This window comes from Trachinotus anak, unplaced genomic scaffold (genome assembly GCF_046630095.1).
Source record: "Trachinotus anak isolate AG129_WGS33_773 ecotype Australia unplaced genomic scaffold, CSIRO_AGI_Tana_v1 ptg000005l, whole genome shotgun sequence".
Lineage (NCBI taxonomy): Eukaryota > Metazoa > Chordata > Actinopteri > Carangiformes > Carangidae > Trachinotus > Trachinotus anak.
This window is the reverse complement of record NW_027273856.1, coordinates 174,453-188,423: the sequence shown is the minus strand read 5'-3', so window position 1 is coordinate 188,423 and position 13,971 is coordinate 174,453. Positions and strand designations below refer to the sequence as shown.

Sequence of the window (13,971 nt, the reverse complement as noted above, 5' to 3'; positions counted from 1 at the left end):
ATTAAATTGTGTAACACAGGGCTTTATTCTCCTGCAACATTATAACAGTATACAGCAGTAACCCATACTATTACAAACATTTTTTAGTCTTCATTTAACCCAAAAGTCTCGACCTACGTTATTTTGCAAGAGAGGCCTTAAATTACAATAATCCACTTCATGCACATGGACATGTGGCTTTTTTAACTTGCACCTGCAGTATTTTAAGTTTTATGGGGAAATGGAGAAAAAAGGGTTGTAAGCCTGCACCTCTGAACATCCACAAACATCATAGGTGGCCATGAAAACCAAACAAAATTGCATTTGTAGGGGTGTAGAGGTCTGTGCTCCTTTACAGCTCAGGCCCTCCCCTGATCCCGGCAGGTGAAGTTGAGCATGCTGTGACAGTGCGTGCCTCAACACCACCGAGATTAACGCCTCATCCAACAGCAGATGTTCCATCCCTGCAGGCGGCGGGGCAGCGGGAAGTGTCACCACAGCTGCCTGCTTTGCAGCTCCAGTGCCAACAGCTGGACAATCTAACAGCCTTTTGCTTCTTACCACCCTTCTTCACTCCTTTACTCCCGCAGTCTTCTTCGTCTCACCATAGTTAATCTTTCACTCGTTGCACATGCACAGACACAGACGTGCACCATACTCCCTATGGTAATTACTGAATAAGCACTGGGTAAAGCACTTGGGTGGGTAATGTATTACACATCATCTCACAACGTAAAAACTTTTGGAGAGGAATTTTCCCTTTTCAGGGAAAACTTGTAGAGCTAACTTTTTTAATACACTACAAACTCATGAAAACCCTTAATCCCCAAAACAAGTGTACTGTACTTTAAAATAAAAGTCTAAAACAGTGCCAAAGAATACATTAGATGTGACTGAGCTTGTCTGTTGACAAGCAGCTCAGCCATCGTTCATGTGCACCTTCATGGCTCACAACATTTCTCTGAGATGAGACACAGTGGCCCCTCACCACAGAAAAACAGCGGTGCAGCGGCAGAAGGCATCAGGATTCTTCCTGCGGTGCCCTCATTGACTCCCACCACAGCTGTGCCCCATCCATTTGGGGTGCAGATAACAAATTGATCAATGAGCACATGGCTTCGGTGGCCACGCGCCACAGGCTGGGCCCTGTCATAAATCTAAACATGCCTCTGAAGCGATCGACAGGCCATCAATCATGTGTCATACTCCTGCTCCTCCCCTTCCTTTTCCTGCTGCTCTAAACAGGAGCACTTTGCTATGCGCCCCACCTGCTAGCCTCCACTTAGCTGCTGCATTAGCGTCTGCACTGTAATCGATGGAGACTGTAATGGAAGTGTGTCCATCTGTGAACATTTTCCAGGCCCAGTGCTGTCAGTTTAACCTTCCAGTCACTCACTAAGCTGACAGGAAAAGTTTTAAACAACCCTGTGACTAATGAGTGACGAGTGGCATCTTGGCATACCACAACTAAACTCCCAGGGCTGGATGACATGGCCAAAATATTACCTTACTATTTTTTTGTCATATTGATCAATATAGATAATTTTTAACACATACATTTAATACCATTAATGAGGAAGGAAACACCTGGGCCTGCAAGTGTCACCTACATAAACCTGTTGCTGCAGCCTCATAGAATGATTGTGCAGAGGAAGGTTGACCCAAGTGCAGAACAGATACATTTGGAGTAAATTACTCATCAGTTTATCATCATTATTGTGGGAATATTTGCCGTGATAATCATCAAAATTGTGTTATCACCCAGCCCTGTATGCTCCTGTGATAATATAAATGTGATAATAATTTGAAGTGCACTGTGGTGGATGGTTACAGGAAGAACCAATTTATTAATATATATCATAGCAGCGAAGAAGGATAGAAATTTTATTTAAAAAACTTTTGCAGTTTTAGGCGATTCTTTTTTTATGCCTTCATGTCAGGGACAGCCAGAGCCGGGGGCATTATGTTTTCGGGTTGTCTGTCCCTCTGTCCGTCCCATTCTTGTGAATGCAATATCTTAGTAACACCTTGAGGGAACAATTAGGCATCAACATTCATTTGGACTCAAGGATGAACTGTTCAGATTTTGGTGGTCAAAGGTCAAGGGTAAAGGTCACTGTGATCTCATGTTCTTGTGAATGCAATATACCAGGAACCAGGCCCAAAGAGATTTTCATTACATCTCACACAAACATTCACTTGGACTCAAGGATGAACTCCAACGTCAAAGGTCAAGGTCACTGTGACCTCACAAAGCATGTTTTTGGCCAAAACTCATGAATTCATACACTAATTATGACACAATTTAACTCAAATGTCTGTAAGGATATAATGAAGAGATGACATTTATTCAGATGGTCAGAGGTCAACTGTGACATCATAATGTCCTGCAAAAACACTTTACTTAATGCTGTAACTCAGGAAGGGGAGGTTGTGACCATATTTCCTGCAACTTGGCTGGTCGGCAGAGGCATACAACCGCCAGGTGGCAATTGTAGTCTTTCTTCCTTTCTTGCAGTGCAGTTTGTTTTCTATTTTATCATTGAATTCCTATAAAAACCTTGATGATTCAAAACCACTGGTACCTCTGCAGTTGCCACAAACATTTGTAAAGATGGAGTAGGAAGGTTGGGAGCCATTGCCTTTGGGTTCCGTCAAGATAGCACCACATAGTACTGCCTGTCATTTGTGGAATAGATGGACTGCATGTTGGTGACTCTCTTTTAAATAAAGCAGTGTCAGTTTCATGGTTTACTCCCTGCGGTATGGCATTCAGGCCTTAAAGCTCGTGATTTTCCTACTTAAATCTATATTTAAGGGTAGCACAACTGCCACCATCACTTTCTCTCAACTGTCTCATCTGATTAGATGTCAGCCTGTTTATCATGACAGCTGCTGTGGTGTTCGAGTCAGAGGGGAATTATCCTTTAATTGCCTTCTTCCATACATGTGTCTGCTGCTTTGATGTAGCTTTAGCACTGCAAACTATCACTAAAAAGTAGTACAAGTAATACAGGTTGATATGAACTGAGTGCACCTGCCAGATGGCACTGGAAGGATGATGGATCTGTGCAACTTCTGCTTTTATCAAATGCCTCTTTTGATGTGCCAACTGTGTAATAAATGCAATGTCATTGTTTGTCAGGCTTCAACTGGCGGTTCTTAATTTGCATTTGCCTGGCGGCATTCGGAATACATCTGGGGCAGCTGACTGTTTCTAATGGTGGATATTTGGTTTAGAAATTCCTTACAGGAAATGTATCCCTCATAGTGAGGAAGGTATGCTGTCACTTGTCTGTTTTAATGAACGTTCACCGTTTCAGTCTCTGAGACTCACATACAGGCACATAAACATACACAGCGCTTGTAGAGAACTATGTTTTCAACTTTTAAAAAAAAAACAGCCAACAGTAGTCACTCTTTCATAACTCAAAGGGACAGAGTGCTGTCCTTGATTTTGAATGTTAAATGTCTTTAACTGTCACACTCAGCAACAATAACAAAAACCTTGTCTTGTCTTTTCGTGCTAGAGCAAGACAACGCTGCTTTCAAACCACTTTGAAAACATATCAAACCCTTACATAGTCTTGGATGTGGAAAAACCCCTCGTGCACTAAATACCTCATCTTGTCAAGTTTTTAGTTTTTGTTTTTTTTTTAAATAGATTTTAACATATCCTGTTCACTTGAAGTTTAGGATTCTTTACCTCCTCTGGTGAGATTTTTCAGATGATGCAGACTAGAATGCAAATGAACTTGGATGAGGTTGGTCAGCGTGGGAGGATGTGGATGCACCGTTGAAAGTTTTCAAGTGAGATGTGAAAAACATCAAGCACCTTCTCATTTCCAGTGTCGCTACATGATCTTAGCAGGATACTGACTCACAATCTGTATGTGAGAAGTTTCATTTCCCTCCATGTCCTGAGAGATGGTATTCTGCATCTCATGGGGTATAGTTTTCTCTTTTTTTAGCCATATTATGAGCTTTACTCATGGTAGTGTTGGTCTGCCTAATAGTGTGTCATTCAATTTCGTCAAGAGTAAAATATCCTGACAAATATCTACTGGATTGCCATGAAATTTGACCTAGACGTTCATTGTCACCAGAGGCTGAATCTTAATGACTTTAGTCAACCTTTAGTTTTCATTTTCATTCAGTTTATAACATGTCTCTAAAATAAGTGTCAAAAGTCCTTTCAGCCTCTTTTGTATTTTAATTGATGCTCACATAGCTTGCTACCATGCTCATTTTATCTTAGTAAACTTCGACGTTAAAATATATTAGTTATTAAAGCTGCACTTATTTTTTTACCTTTAAATAATCCGTCAAATGGCTATATGCTACGTGAAAGAGGTTGCTTATGGTGTCCAAACCACAGAGAGTTACCCTCTGTCTTGGTTTTACTGCCCACAACTTACTAGTGCTGTTTGAAGCAGTAGCAGCAGGCAGCTTTTTTTTTTTTTTTTTTTTTTTAGCAAAAAAGCTGTGATGATCCCACTGAACAGTACTTGCCCAGCACCAAACGGCAGATAGATAGATAGATATTACCCTCATGAGCTGGTGGAGACCAAAGCAGAGATAAAAATAAGAGTGAATACTGGACATTGTGCATTCATCAGGTATCAAGTGAATGCTTTTCATTCTTCCAACAATCTGGTTTTCTAGTTTGTAATAAGCATGGTCTCCTTAAAGGATCCCTGGTGTGGCTGTAGATTTTTAGTCTTGTTATCCACTTATACCATGTTTAACAGTCTTCTGTATACATTTTATCAGCCTAAGGACAGCATTCTTTTTCCCTCAAGTCAGCAAACTGCACCACTAAATGAGGCTCTGCTTAAAGTTGTTGTCCCTACATAAAATACTGGGCAACTTGTGAGTGTGTTGAAGGTTAGTGAGGGTATTCAAGTGGTACTCAAAGCGGAGACAGATTTCCTCATGAATGCTGTCATTGCAGTCACAAATACTAATGTTCATGTCCTCTCCCCCTGTGCAAGTGTCTCACTGTGTTGTTTTTGTTTTTTTTAATACCTTTTCCCATCTGGCTTGCTCTAAATGTTGCAAATGATCCCTTCTTGTTAAAATTAGTTTCCTTTCTCTGTCTCCCTCTGTCCTTCTCTTTCCACCTGCTTCTTCCCTCTCACCTCTTCCCTGCTGCTCTGGTGTATCGCTCCATATTTTCTCATGCCATCCTCTCTGCTATCTTTCACAGTATCTGCTCCCCACCCTTCCCTGCCTCCTCTCGCTCTTCCTCTCTCATTCTCTGGCAGGCTGGTTGATTCATTTTATTGTCTGCTCCCTGCAGGTGTACCCTCGGAAGAGCACCCCTGCTGTGGACAAGCTATGTGTGGGCGTACCTGCCGCAGAGGTGAGCCAAATGCTGCTGAATCACACAAGCGCCTATTCCAGTCACATTTACCCATGTTAGAAGACTTTATTGGAAATTTGGACATCCATTGACTGAAATAAGACAACTTCAACTAAAAATTTTGATATTAATGACAATATTTAGAAAACACATGAGAGCAGGCATCAATGAGCAGAGATTCTCTGACTGGGTTTTGATTTACAGTCTGCAGTTATTTCTCACAGACTGACTCAGTCGAATTAAAATATCTATACCAAACACTGCTTAGAGAAGGTGTTAGGAAGAACACTAATCTCCTTATTGGGCTTGTTTTCTGCCATTATGCTACTGCCAAGCATGTGTGTGCTAAAAAAAGCACAAGCAGGCTAGTAGAAGAGCATTGCTAGAGCAACAGAGTCTGTGGAGCGAAGGCATGAGGACCCAGCAATGTTTCAGTACACTTGTAAACTGGAAGGAGGAAACTAAATTAACCAAATACAGCAATGCAGCAAAGTGAACCTTTGCACAGTTCTGGACAAGGACACCTTCAAACATGCAATATATGCCCATATACATGTCCTCTCTCACTGCCACACACAGACACTGTAGTTCAGAAAGCTTGATTTAAACATAATCTCAATTGTGATTGGTGGGGTTTCCACTGGTTTCCATCCTCTCTGCCACTGTTTACTCAAAGCCCAGTGTAAATGCCAGTGGAATGTTGTGATTCACGGGGCTCTGCTGATCACACACTGCATTTCCATGCATTATTTACATCAAGCTTAGTCCTCTTCTATGCATTCACAAGCACAGGTCACAAACAAGCAGGGATCGATGAATGACAGAAATCAAATATTTATGCTGCAGCCAGAGCACCTAAGGCGGGTCACATGACCGCAGGGTGCCGCAGAGACAACTTCCTGCTATGTGCCCTCCAGAGAGAAGTAAAATCAGCAGCATTAGAGAGAAAAGAAGAAGAGGGGATAATGTTTGTTGTAGCAGTTTACAGAGGCAGGGAGAAATGCTGTTGGGATTGGTCGGCTTTTTACAGCATTTGTTCCTGTGTGTCTGCCGTGTTGATTTAGTGTCTGTTGTTTTGTTTGTGCACAGAAATATCAATTTGTTATTTTGCTAAACATTGAACCAGTCAATCATACTTAACTGTACTGTGCTTTCAATTATATATTTACAATATCTCCACAGTCTAAAGATAGATAAACAGATAAACTTCATTTAAGGGGATTAAGGGAAAAGATTGCTTCAAAGAAAACTTATCTACATACAGAATATTTGATGTGTCATTCACCACAATTTCGTCTTGTTTATTTCCAATGAGCTATGTATCTATGAAACACTGTTTTCCTAATGAAGGCCTCCCTGTTGTCTCCCTCAGTGTTTTGGCTTGCTGGGAATCAATGGGGCTGGGAAAACCACCACATTCAAGATGCTGACAGGAGACATCCCAGTCTCTAGTGGAGAGGCCTTCCTAAATGGATACAGGTGAGGCGCTAACTCCCGCTAGTGCACCGAGTAACTCATCATAATTAACCACCCAACATGGCGTTTCAGGTGGGAATTGAGCCTAGGAGTTTTATTTTTAGCAGTAGCTACTCCTGCTCCGTGTAACACAGCTTACTATTGCTCCATCTCTCACACTCTCTCACTCTTTGTTTTTCCTGGCTAGGTAGTTTTGATATCTCTTATAAATTCTGCCGTCTCTGCCTTTTCAACTTCGGTTCTCTCATGTCTCCTCGCTGCAATATTCTCAGAAATGCTGAAGACTCTGCTCTCTCTTTCTTCCTGCCTCTTGCACATCTTTCACATATATCATTCCTTTTCACATCTGCTCCCTGTACCTTGCTATGTTTTTTGTTTCTGCCTTCCAGAATCAGTCATAAGAAATCTTTGTACATGCCAAAAAAAAAAAACCTTGACACCACCAATATAAGACTCAAGCGTGTGAGCGAAGGAAGGCTTGCTCTTCCTTATTTTTAGGAACAAACAACTGTGTTCCGTTGCCTCTGCATGCATCTGTAAGGCAGCATGGTTGAGTGTGAGCTGCGGCTGGTTGTGCATCACAGCGGTTGCTATAGTTTTTGTATATCTCTGGTATTTGACTTTGTGTTCCACAAAGAAAAAGAGCTGAATAGAGCAAGGCCTAAAACAGCAGTATTAATGTTGATTAATTTGGGTAATGGAGATCAAAGGAAAATCCCACAGACCTTTAGAGGAAAAACTGAAAAGAGAGAAAAACAAATGTGAGTACGCGCACTCTTCTGTTTTCAGCTCATTACGCTTTCTGTGCATCGGCAAGAGGAATGATCGGCAGACGAGACGAAGCAGCATCTCTTAAATAGAAGTCTCTGCTCTCCTGACAACTCTCTGTCTTATCTGTGATCGTGAGCTCACAAGGAATAGCTGTTCATACCTGCATTCACCATCTGTTTACCGCCCAGTGTTACTGCCTGTCGAATGCCAAACAGCAAAGCTGGCCTGCTAAGACCAACAACAAACTGACAGTAGCAGTGGACCACCTCAGTTGTGTTTCAAAGGAGAATATTGACACCACTGTCATGTACGCTGAATATGAAGCGACAGCCAGCTGTCGATTACCTTAGACTAAAAGAGGGGAAAACAACAAGCCTCGCCAAAAGTAATAAGAATCCGCCCAACAGCGCCTCTAAAGTTTACTAATTATTTTTGTTTTTACACTTTGTTTTTACACTTTGTTTTTTCCACAGAGAGTGGCAAGAAAAAGGAACCCTTTGGAATTACCTGCATTTATGAATGAATTTGTGTTAAACTATGGTCAGATTTTCAGCTGTGTTATGATTTTGACAAACACTGTCTATTTTAACTAACACAGAGATCATTATTGTTCTTACCCATATGAAATATATAATTCGAACATTCACAGTGTAGGATGGAAAAGTATATGAACCCCTTTGCTAATGACATGACATTTGGTTTAAATGGACGCATTGAGAAAATTACAAAAAAAAATTGACAGAATGATTCTCTGGCAAATTTTGCATGTATGCTATTAGCCAAACAGCTAATAACATATCTGTTTGCTCACAAGCTTACAGAATGCTCAACAATCTGCTAGAAATTCTTAAATAAAATAAACTTGTTTGGATTGATGACGTGTTTTTCATTAACATCATGATGACTGTAGTTTGAGGGCAGTGAACTGAAATTGATGAAATCAGCTAAGTGAAAGGTCAGTTCTTCTTTTGACATACAGTGGCAGAATCTCTCCAGCCAGCATTAACAAACTAAAAAGGTGGAGCTAGTTAAAAACACTGAGCTTTGGGTGGGTTGTTCCTGAACCTGCTAAAGGCTATAATCTAGTCTTATCATGAACCTTTATCAAAACTAAAACAAAACACAATATTAGATCAGTAAAGCTTTCAGTCCACCACCTGCAGCCTCCAAACACATCAAATTACATTGAGCTTCCCTGAGGGTGACCATTGCTCCGGGAAAATAACATTTGAGGGGAAAAATGGGTCCAATATTATGTCTGAGAAAACAAAGGAGCTATAAAAAGAAGAAAGAAAATCTGCTGTAGCATTGGCTCCCTGCAGGTGGTACAAGTATTAATATCGTAGATTGCAAAAAGGAAAAGAGCATGGTTTCATCCAGAATTATTGCAGCCTTTATTTTACTGTCCTCTAGAGGGTGCATGTTGCTGTGCTTGAAACTGTTTGCCTGGAAAAGATTGCAGAGACAGATTTTTGGTATTTAGTATAGTTTTCTTTTGTTTTATGTTTTTTGTTTATTTTTTGTAACTGCCTTTTATTTCAAAGACAGAGCATTTTGGAGACACTTACTTGACGCCATGAGAATAGTATATGTCAAATAAACCACTCTGCTTCTCCATATTAGTTTGTAAGAGTTTCAAGGAGAAACACAAGCCATGATGCTCTGATTTTCTTTTTATTATCAAGTTATTGTGAATATTTAATCACTCTTGCCAACTAAATCAAGTTAAATCTTAGTTCTCTTTGAACTGCAATATGCAGAATAAATAAAGTGTATGCTTCTTGGCCTAACTGTTTTAATTATATATATATGTCATATCATACTCTCTGTCTTTTGCTAAGGCATTTAATAGAATCTTTAGATTGTTTATTTCAAATATTAATGGCATCCATTGTCAAATAACATATATGTTCTCTTTGCCAGCATACGAACGGAAATGAGGGATGTGCACCAGAACATGGGCTATTGTCCCCAGTTTGATGCTATTGATGACTTGCTTACTGGACGAGAACATCTGGAGTTTTACGCAAGGTTACGAGGGGTACCAGAAAACGAGGTCACCATGGTAACCATTGCTTCCTTTAGTGCTTCTTGTCCTTGTACATACAAATTCATTGTTTCTCTTATGGCTCATACTATGAAGCACTATATGAGCACGAATGTAGATTAGCTGTCATAATTAGGGATAAAACATTTTAAAAAACAACAGAAATGTACTATTTCAAGACATGTTTATTTCCTGTCACTGTGTTTTTATTTTTACCATCAAATACTGGAATTCATGTTGGGCAAGCTGGAGCACACGTCAAAGTGATAGATAACCTCAATGGGAGAAGCCATACATAATGAAAAATGGCCGGTGGTAGAAAAGCAGCAGCTGTGGGTTATAGCTCTACATTATTCACCATGCCGAGTGGTGTGGCCAGCCCTATCCGGCCTCCCTGCACTCCTCTTGCGCCACCCGCTTCTACAACAGTAAGATCAAAAGAGGAAGAGGCTGGCGGCAACTGTAGGCCTCAGACCCAGCGCCAGGACTTTGATCTCTTAGCTGCAGTCCAAAGGGACCCAGTTCTGCGCTGCTAGCATAACTCTTAATTTTACTGCGGCCCATTGTCATATGGCTGTTTTGGTGGCAATCCTCCAACCAAACCCTCGTGCTGTCATATTTGCATAATCGGAAATCAAATATATCCACATGTATTTGCAAGGAATATATTCTAAATGGAATGCAGGACTTACAGCCTGCATCTAGTGTGACACCTAAACATGTCCTTTGAGACCTGGTGCTATTGTGCACATTGGCGATGCTCCTGATTGCTGGTGTTTGACGAGAAATTGTTGAAATAGCAGGGAGAACAGTAAAGTACCTCAGCAGCCTGTGATTAAGGTCTTACAGTGATTCCAGCTGTCATGCCTCGTCCTTGAAAGCCACATAGCTTAAATACATTGGAGATCCAAGCCAAAATATCATCCATCATGGAAACACTCTTCTTGACACCATAATGCTCACTTTGTGCTCTTTTCTCTTCAAAAGGTGGCAGAGTGGGGGATCCAGAAGTTGGGTCTGGTCAAATATTCCAACAAGTCTGCAGGAACCTACAGCGGTGGGAACAAGCGCAAACTCTCTACAGCTATAGCCCTGATCGGTTGTCCTCCAGTGATCTTTCTGGTGAGATACAGCTTTATTGATGTGTTGTACATGGTGAAAATGTGATACGCCTCTGTTTTATTAAGACTTAAGACTGTAATATTTTAAATCAATATTGATGTGGTGCAGATGTTTGGATTACAGCAGATCTGGGGGTTTTTTCTCTCTCTTTACAAGCACACAGAGACTAGACTGTGGTAAGAAGATGATAGAGTACAGGAATTTGGGCTAATGTATGCTTTCAGAAATGAGAAATAGAAAAAGCAAGATATGGATCAAATTCGCAAATCCTTACTGAATTTCCCAAAGGATCACAAGTACATTATTTGTGGATGAGGAGGGTATATATTTCAGGGGTCACTCACTGGTCATGTTTTAATTCATTTTTTTTCTCAGGGAAGAACCTATTATTGCTGCACACAGAACTCTTTTTGGACGTATTAAATTCCTGTCCATCAGGACTTAAAACTGAGGGCAAAAGCATTTTCTCACCAATGGAAGATTAATGAAAGCATGACTCAGAATATACTGCATCACATGCTTTCAATTAAGCAGCTTTCATGTGAATTAAGAAGTTGTATCCATGTGACCATGAGGGACAAACTTTAATGACTTTAAATCACATTGGGGACCTCCTATGGGGTCTCACTGTGTATAGTATACATTGTCATTATAATTATAGCAAATTTTACTTGTTATCCCACCACATTACATGGTCAAATAAAACACAAACATAACATAGTCATAACATCAGTGCAAATAACTTGAAATGCACAACATTTTGCCATTTAAGTTTCTTGACTGTAAACTGTAATAAATGCATTACTAATACTTCACATAATGCCACTAATTTTGGTCAGGTAATAATTAATCCATAACAAATTACATTTACTGAATAATCTCTCCACCCATTTCTGTTTTGTGGCTCAGTTTTCAGGCTGTAGAGCTGCACTATACCAAACCTCCTTATTTACTCGCCTGAGCCAGGCTCGCCTGTACTTTGAGGCAGTGGGATAATGTGTTGTCAGTGTCTGTGTCAGTTTCAGTATTGTGTGCTAGCTCAGGGAGTCCAGGCGGCCTCAAGGCAGTGCCACATAGGGTTTGCACAGGGACACATTGGGCACGGTGATGGAAGTACCCCATGGGATTTGTAGGATTGTGCTAGTGAGGGAGAACCAGGCCTGGAACGAAACCAGGCAATGGACTGAGTACTGTCACTCTCTAATCGTGCATGGACAGACCAGCCCTGAGGAAAAAGAAAAAGCAAGTCACTGAGACTGTGTGTGTGTGTGTGTGTGTGTGTGTGTGTGTGTGTGTGTGTGTGTGTGTGTGTGTGTGTGTGTGTGTTTTGTGCTGTGTTGGAGAGGGTTTTTCAGTATGTGTCTCAGTATGTGTGCATGGGTCCACTGATACACCCAAATTTACCCATGTACTACATAGACATACATGTATATATACAGGTATATGTACTGCGTGTGATGACAAATTAAAAGAACACTAAGTGTAGACTGGACAAGTCTCTGGGCCTTTACATTGTCCTAAAAGAAATTCCTTGAGTAAATGTTTTGATGATGGTATAAGAGTTACACATGAATGCAAAAATCTAAAGTTGTTTAACTGGTTGATTACTTTCATTAGTCACCCTGTATGTGTGTAACACGCAATCACAAACACACACATCATTAACCAATGGGTTAAAAGTAGATTTTTGTCTAAACCTATGTTCATAAAAGATGTGCTGTCATGGAAACAGTTTTTAAGAGGTTACATTTGTCATAGGATGAGCCAACCACTGGGATGGACCCCAAGGCCCGGCGCTTCTTGTGGGACTGTATCCTCAGTATCATCAGAGAGGGACGCTCAGTCATTCTCACGTCACACAGGTGCAGCATCACTCTTTATCTATTGATTTATTAGATGGATTCACACTTCAGCACTAAGATGAGGTCAAAATATTTTGACTCTTCACTATGGAAAACAGACCTACCAAATTGTCCGTAAAATGAATGTGTATTGTAGGTATTGTAATTATAATGGACTTGATTTACACTTTAGTTGAAAGGTATTGTTTCCTGTGTGGCAGTTAATATTGGCTGCCAGAAACACACTGGCTGCTTTAAAGCTTTCATGAAACATGAGGCCATATTGACCGACTGCCTTTTTTTTCCACCATGAAAGGAGAAACTGTCAATATCAGTGCTGGAGTCTTTTCATTATCCAAGATTTCCTGGAGCAAAATTAAGTTCCCTAACTTTTTCTTCTGTAATGTTGGCCAGTTCTGGACATGGTTTTGATGAGGAGAAAAAAAAATTAATGCTTCCTTTTTTGTGAAACTGCAAACTTGATGGACCAGGTAGATATGGAACATTTAACAATTCATATGCCTATTCATTTTACCATTTCCCAAAATGCCTGGGTTTTATTTATTTGGAATATATTACCCTCATTGCATGTATTGCCCTCATCGAGAAATAAAAGCATTTGTTGTTGTCCAAGGCAGTGTAGCTGAGCAGCATCCAATCGTCCATGGCATGACCAGGTGGTTGTGTTTTGTTAAGTGGCTGATTCACCAGGTTTTACAAAGTCATAATCCTAATTGCACCATTCCTCAGAAAGGCTTCACAGGTTTTGCCTCAACTACAAATGATATGTGCTCCAACCGAACACCAAAAGAGAAAAAATGAGATAATAAGAACTACAGATGGTCCCTTCCTCTCCCTCTAATTACCAAATTTGCTGTCCATTTAAGATGTCAAAGTGGACATGTAGAAATGCTCTAACCCAAACTTGAATTGGGGAGAAATCTCACCTGAGATCTCTATCTACCAAAAAATCAGTTAACATGATCTAAAATTGATTAAGTTGTATCATTTATAAAAACCATCTGTGTTCTTGTCTTGGATCCAGTACAGTTTAGCAGTGGAATAAAAAGTAAAGGTGTCACAAAAAACTGCAAAATATCTCCATTATACAAAATAGTCATTGTCTCTTGTCTGGAAAGGAAAGAACTCAAGCATCTGGTGTTATTGCTGCTTCCCATTTATGCTGCAAAGTTTCCCGCTCTTTGTTTCAATAGTATGGAGGAGTGTGAAGCACTGTGCACACGCATGGCCATCATGGTAAACGGCCGCTTCAAGTGTCTCGGGAGCATCCAGCATCTGAAGAGCAGGTAAGGGTTCTTCTTTTGCCACAGATTGCGTTAGACCAAGAGTAGTAAAAAAAAACTCAAAAA

At 40.5% G+C, this 13,971-nt stretch overlaps 1 protein-coding gene across 3 annotated transcripts in view; it reads left to right on the top strand.

Annotated features, from left to right (window-relative positions):
- The window catches only part of LOC139621272 (phospholipid-transporting ATPase ABCA1), a 166,579-nt gene that overhangs the window by 116,846 nt on the left and 35,762 nt on the right, over positions 1 to 13,971 (top strand). For all 3 annotated transcript variants that reach the window (XM_071477564.1, XM_071477566.1, XM_071477565.1), the window contains exons 43-48: positions 5,282 to 5,344; positions 6,717 to 6,823; positions 9,515 to 9,656; positions 10,626 to 10,760; positions 12,519 to 12,622; positions 13,816 to 13,908. In XM_071477564.1, coding sequence (XP_071333665.1) covers positions 5,282 to 5,344; positions 6,717 to 6,823; positions 9,515 to 9,656; positions 10,626 to 10,760; positions 12,519 to 12,622; positions 13,816 to 13,908 — 644 coding nt within the window. The remainder of the gene's footprint in view (positions 1 to 5,281; positions 5,345 to 6,716; positions 6,824 to 9,514; positions 9,657 to 10,625; positions 10,761 to 12,518; positions 12,623 to 13,815; positions 13,909 to 13,971) is intronic.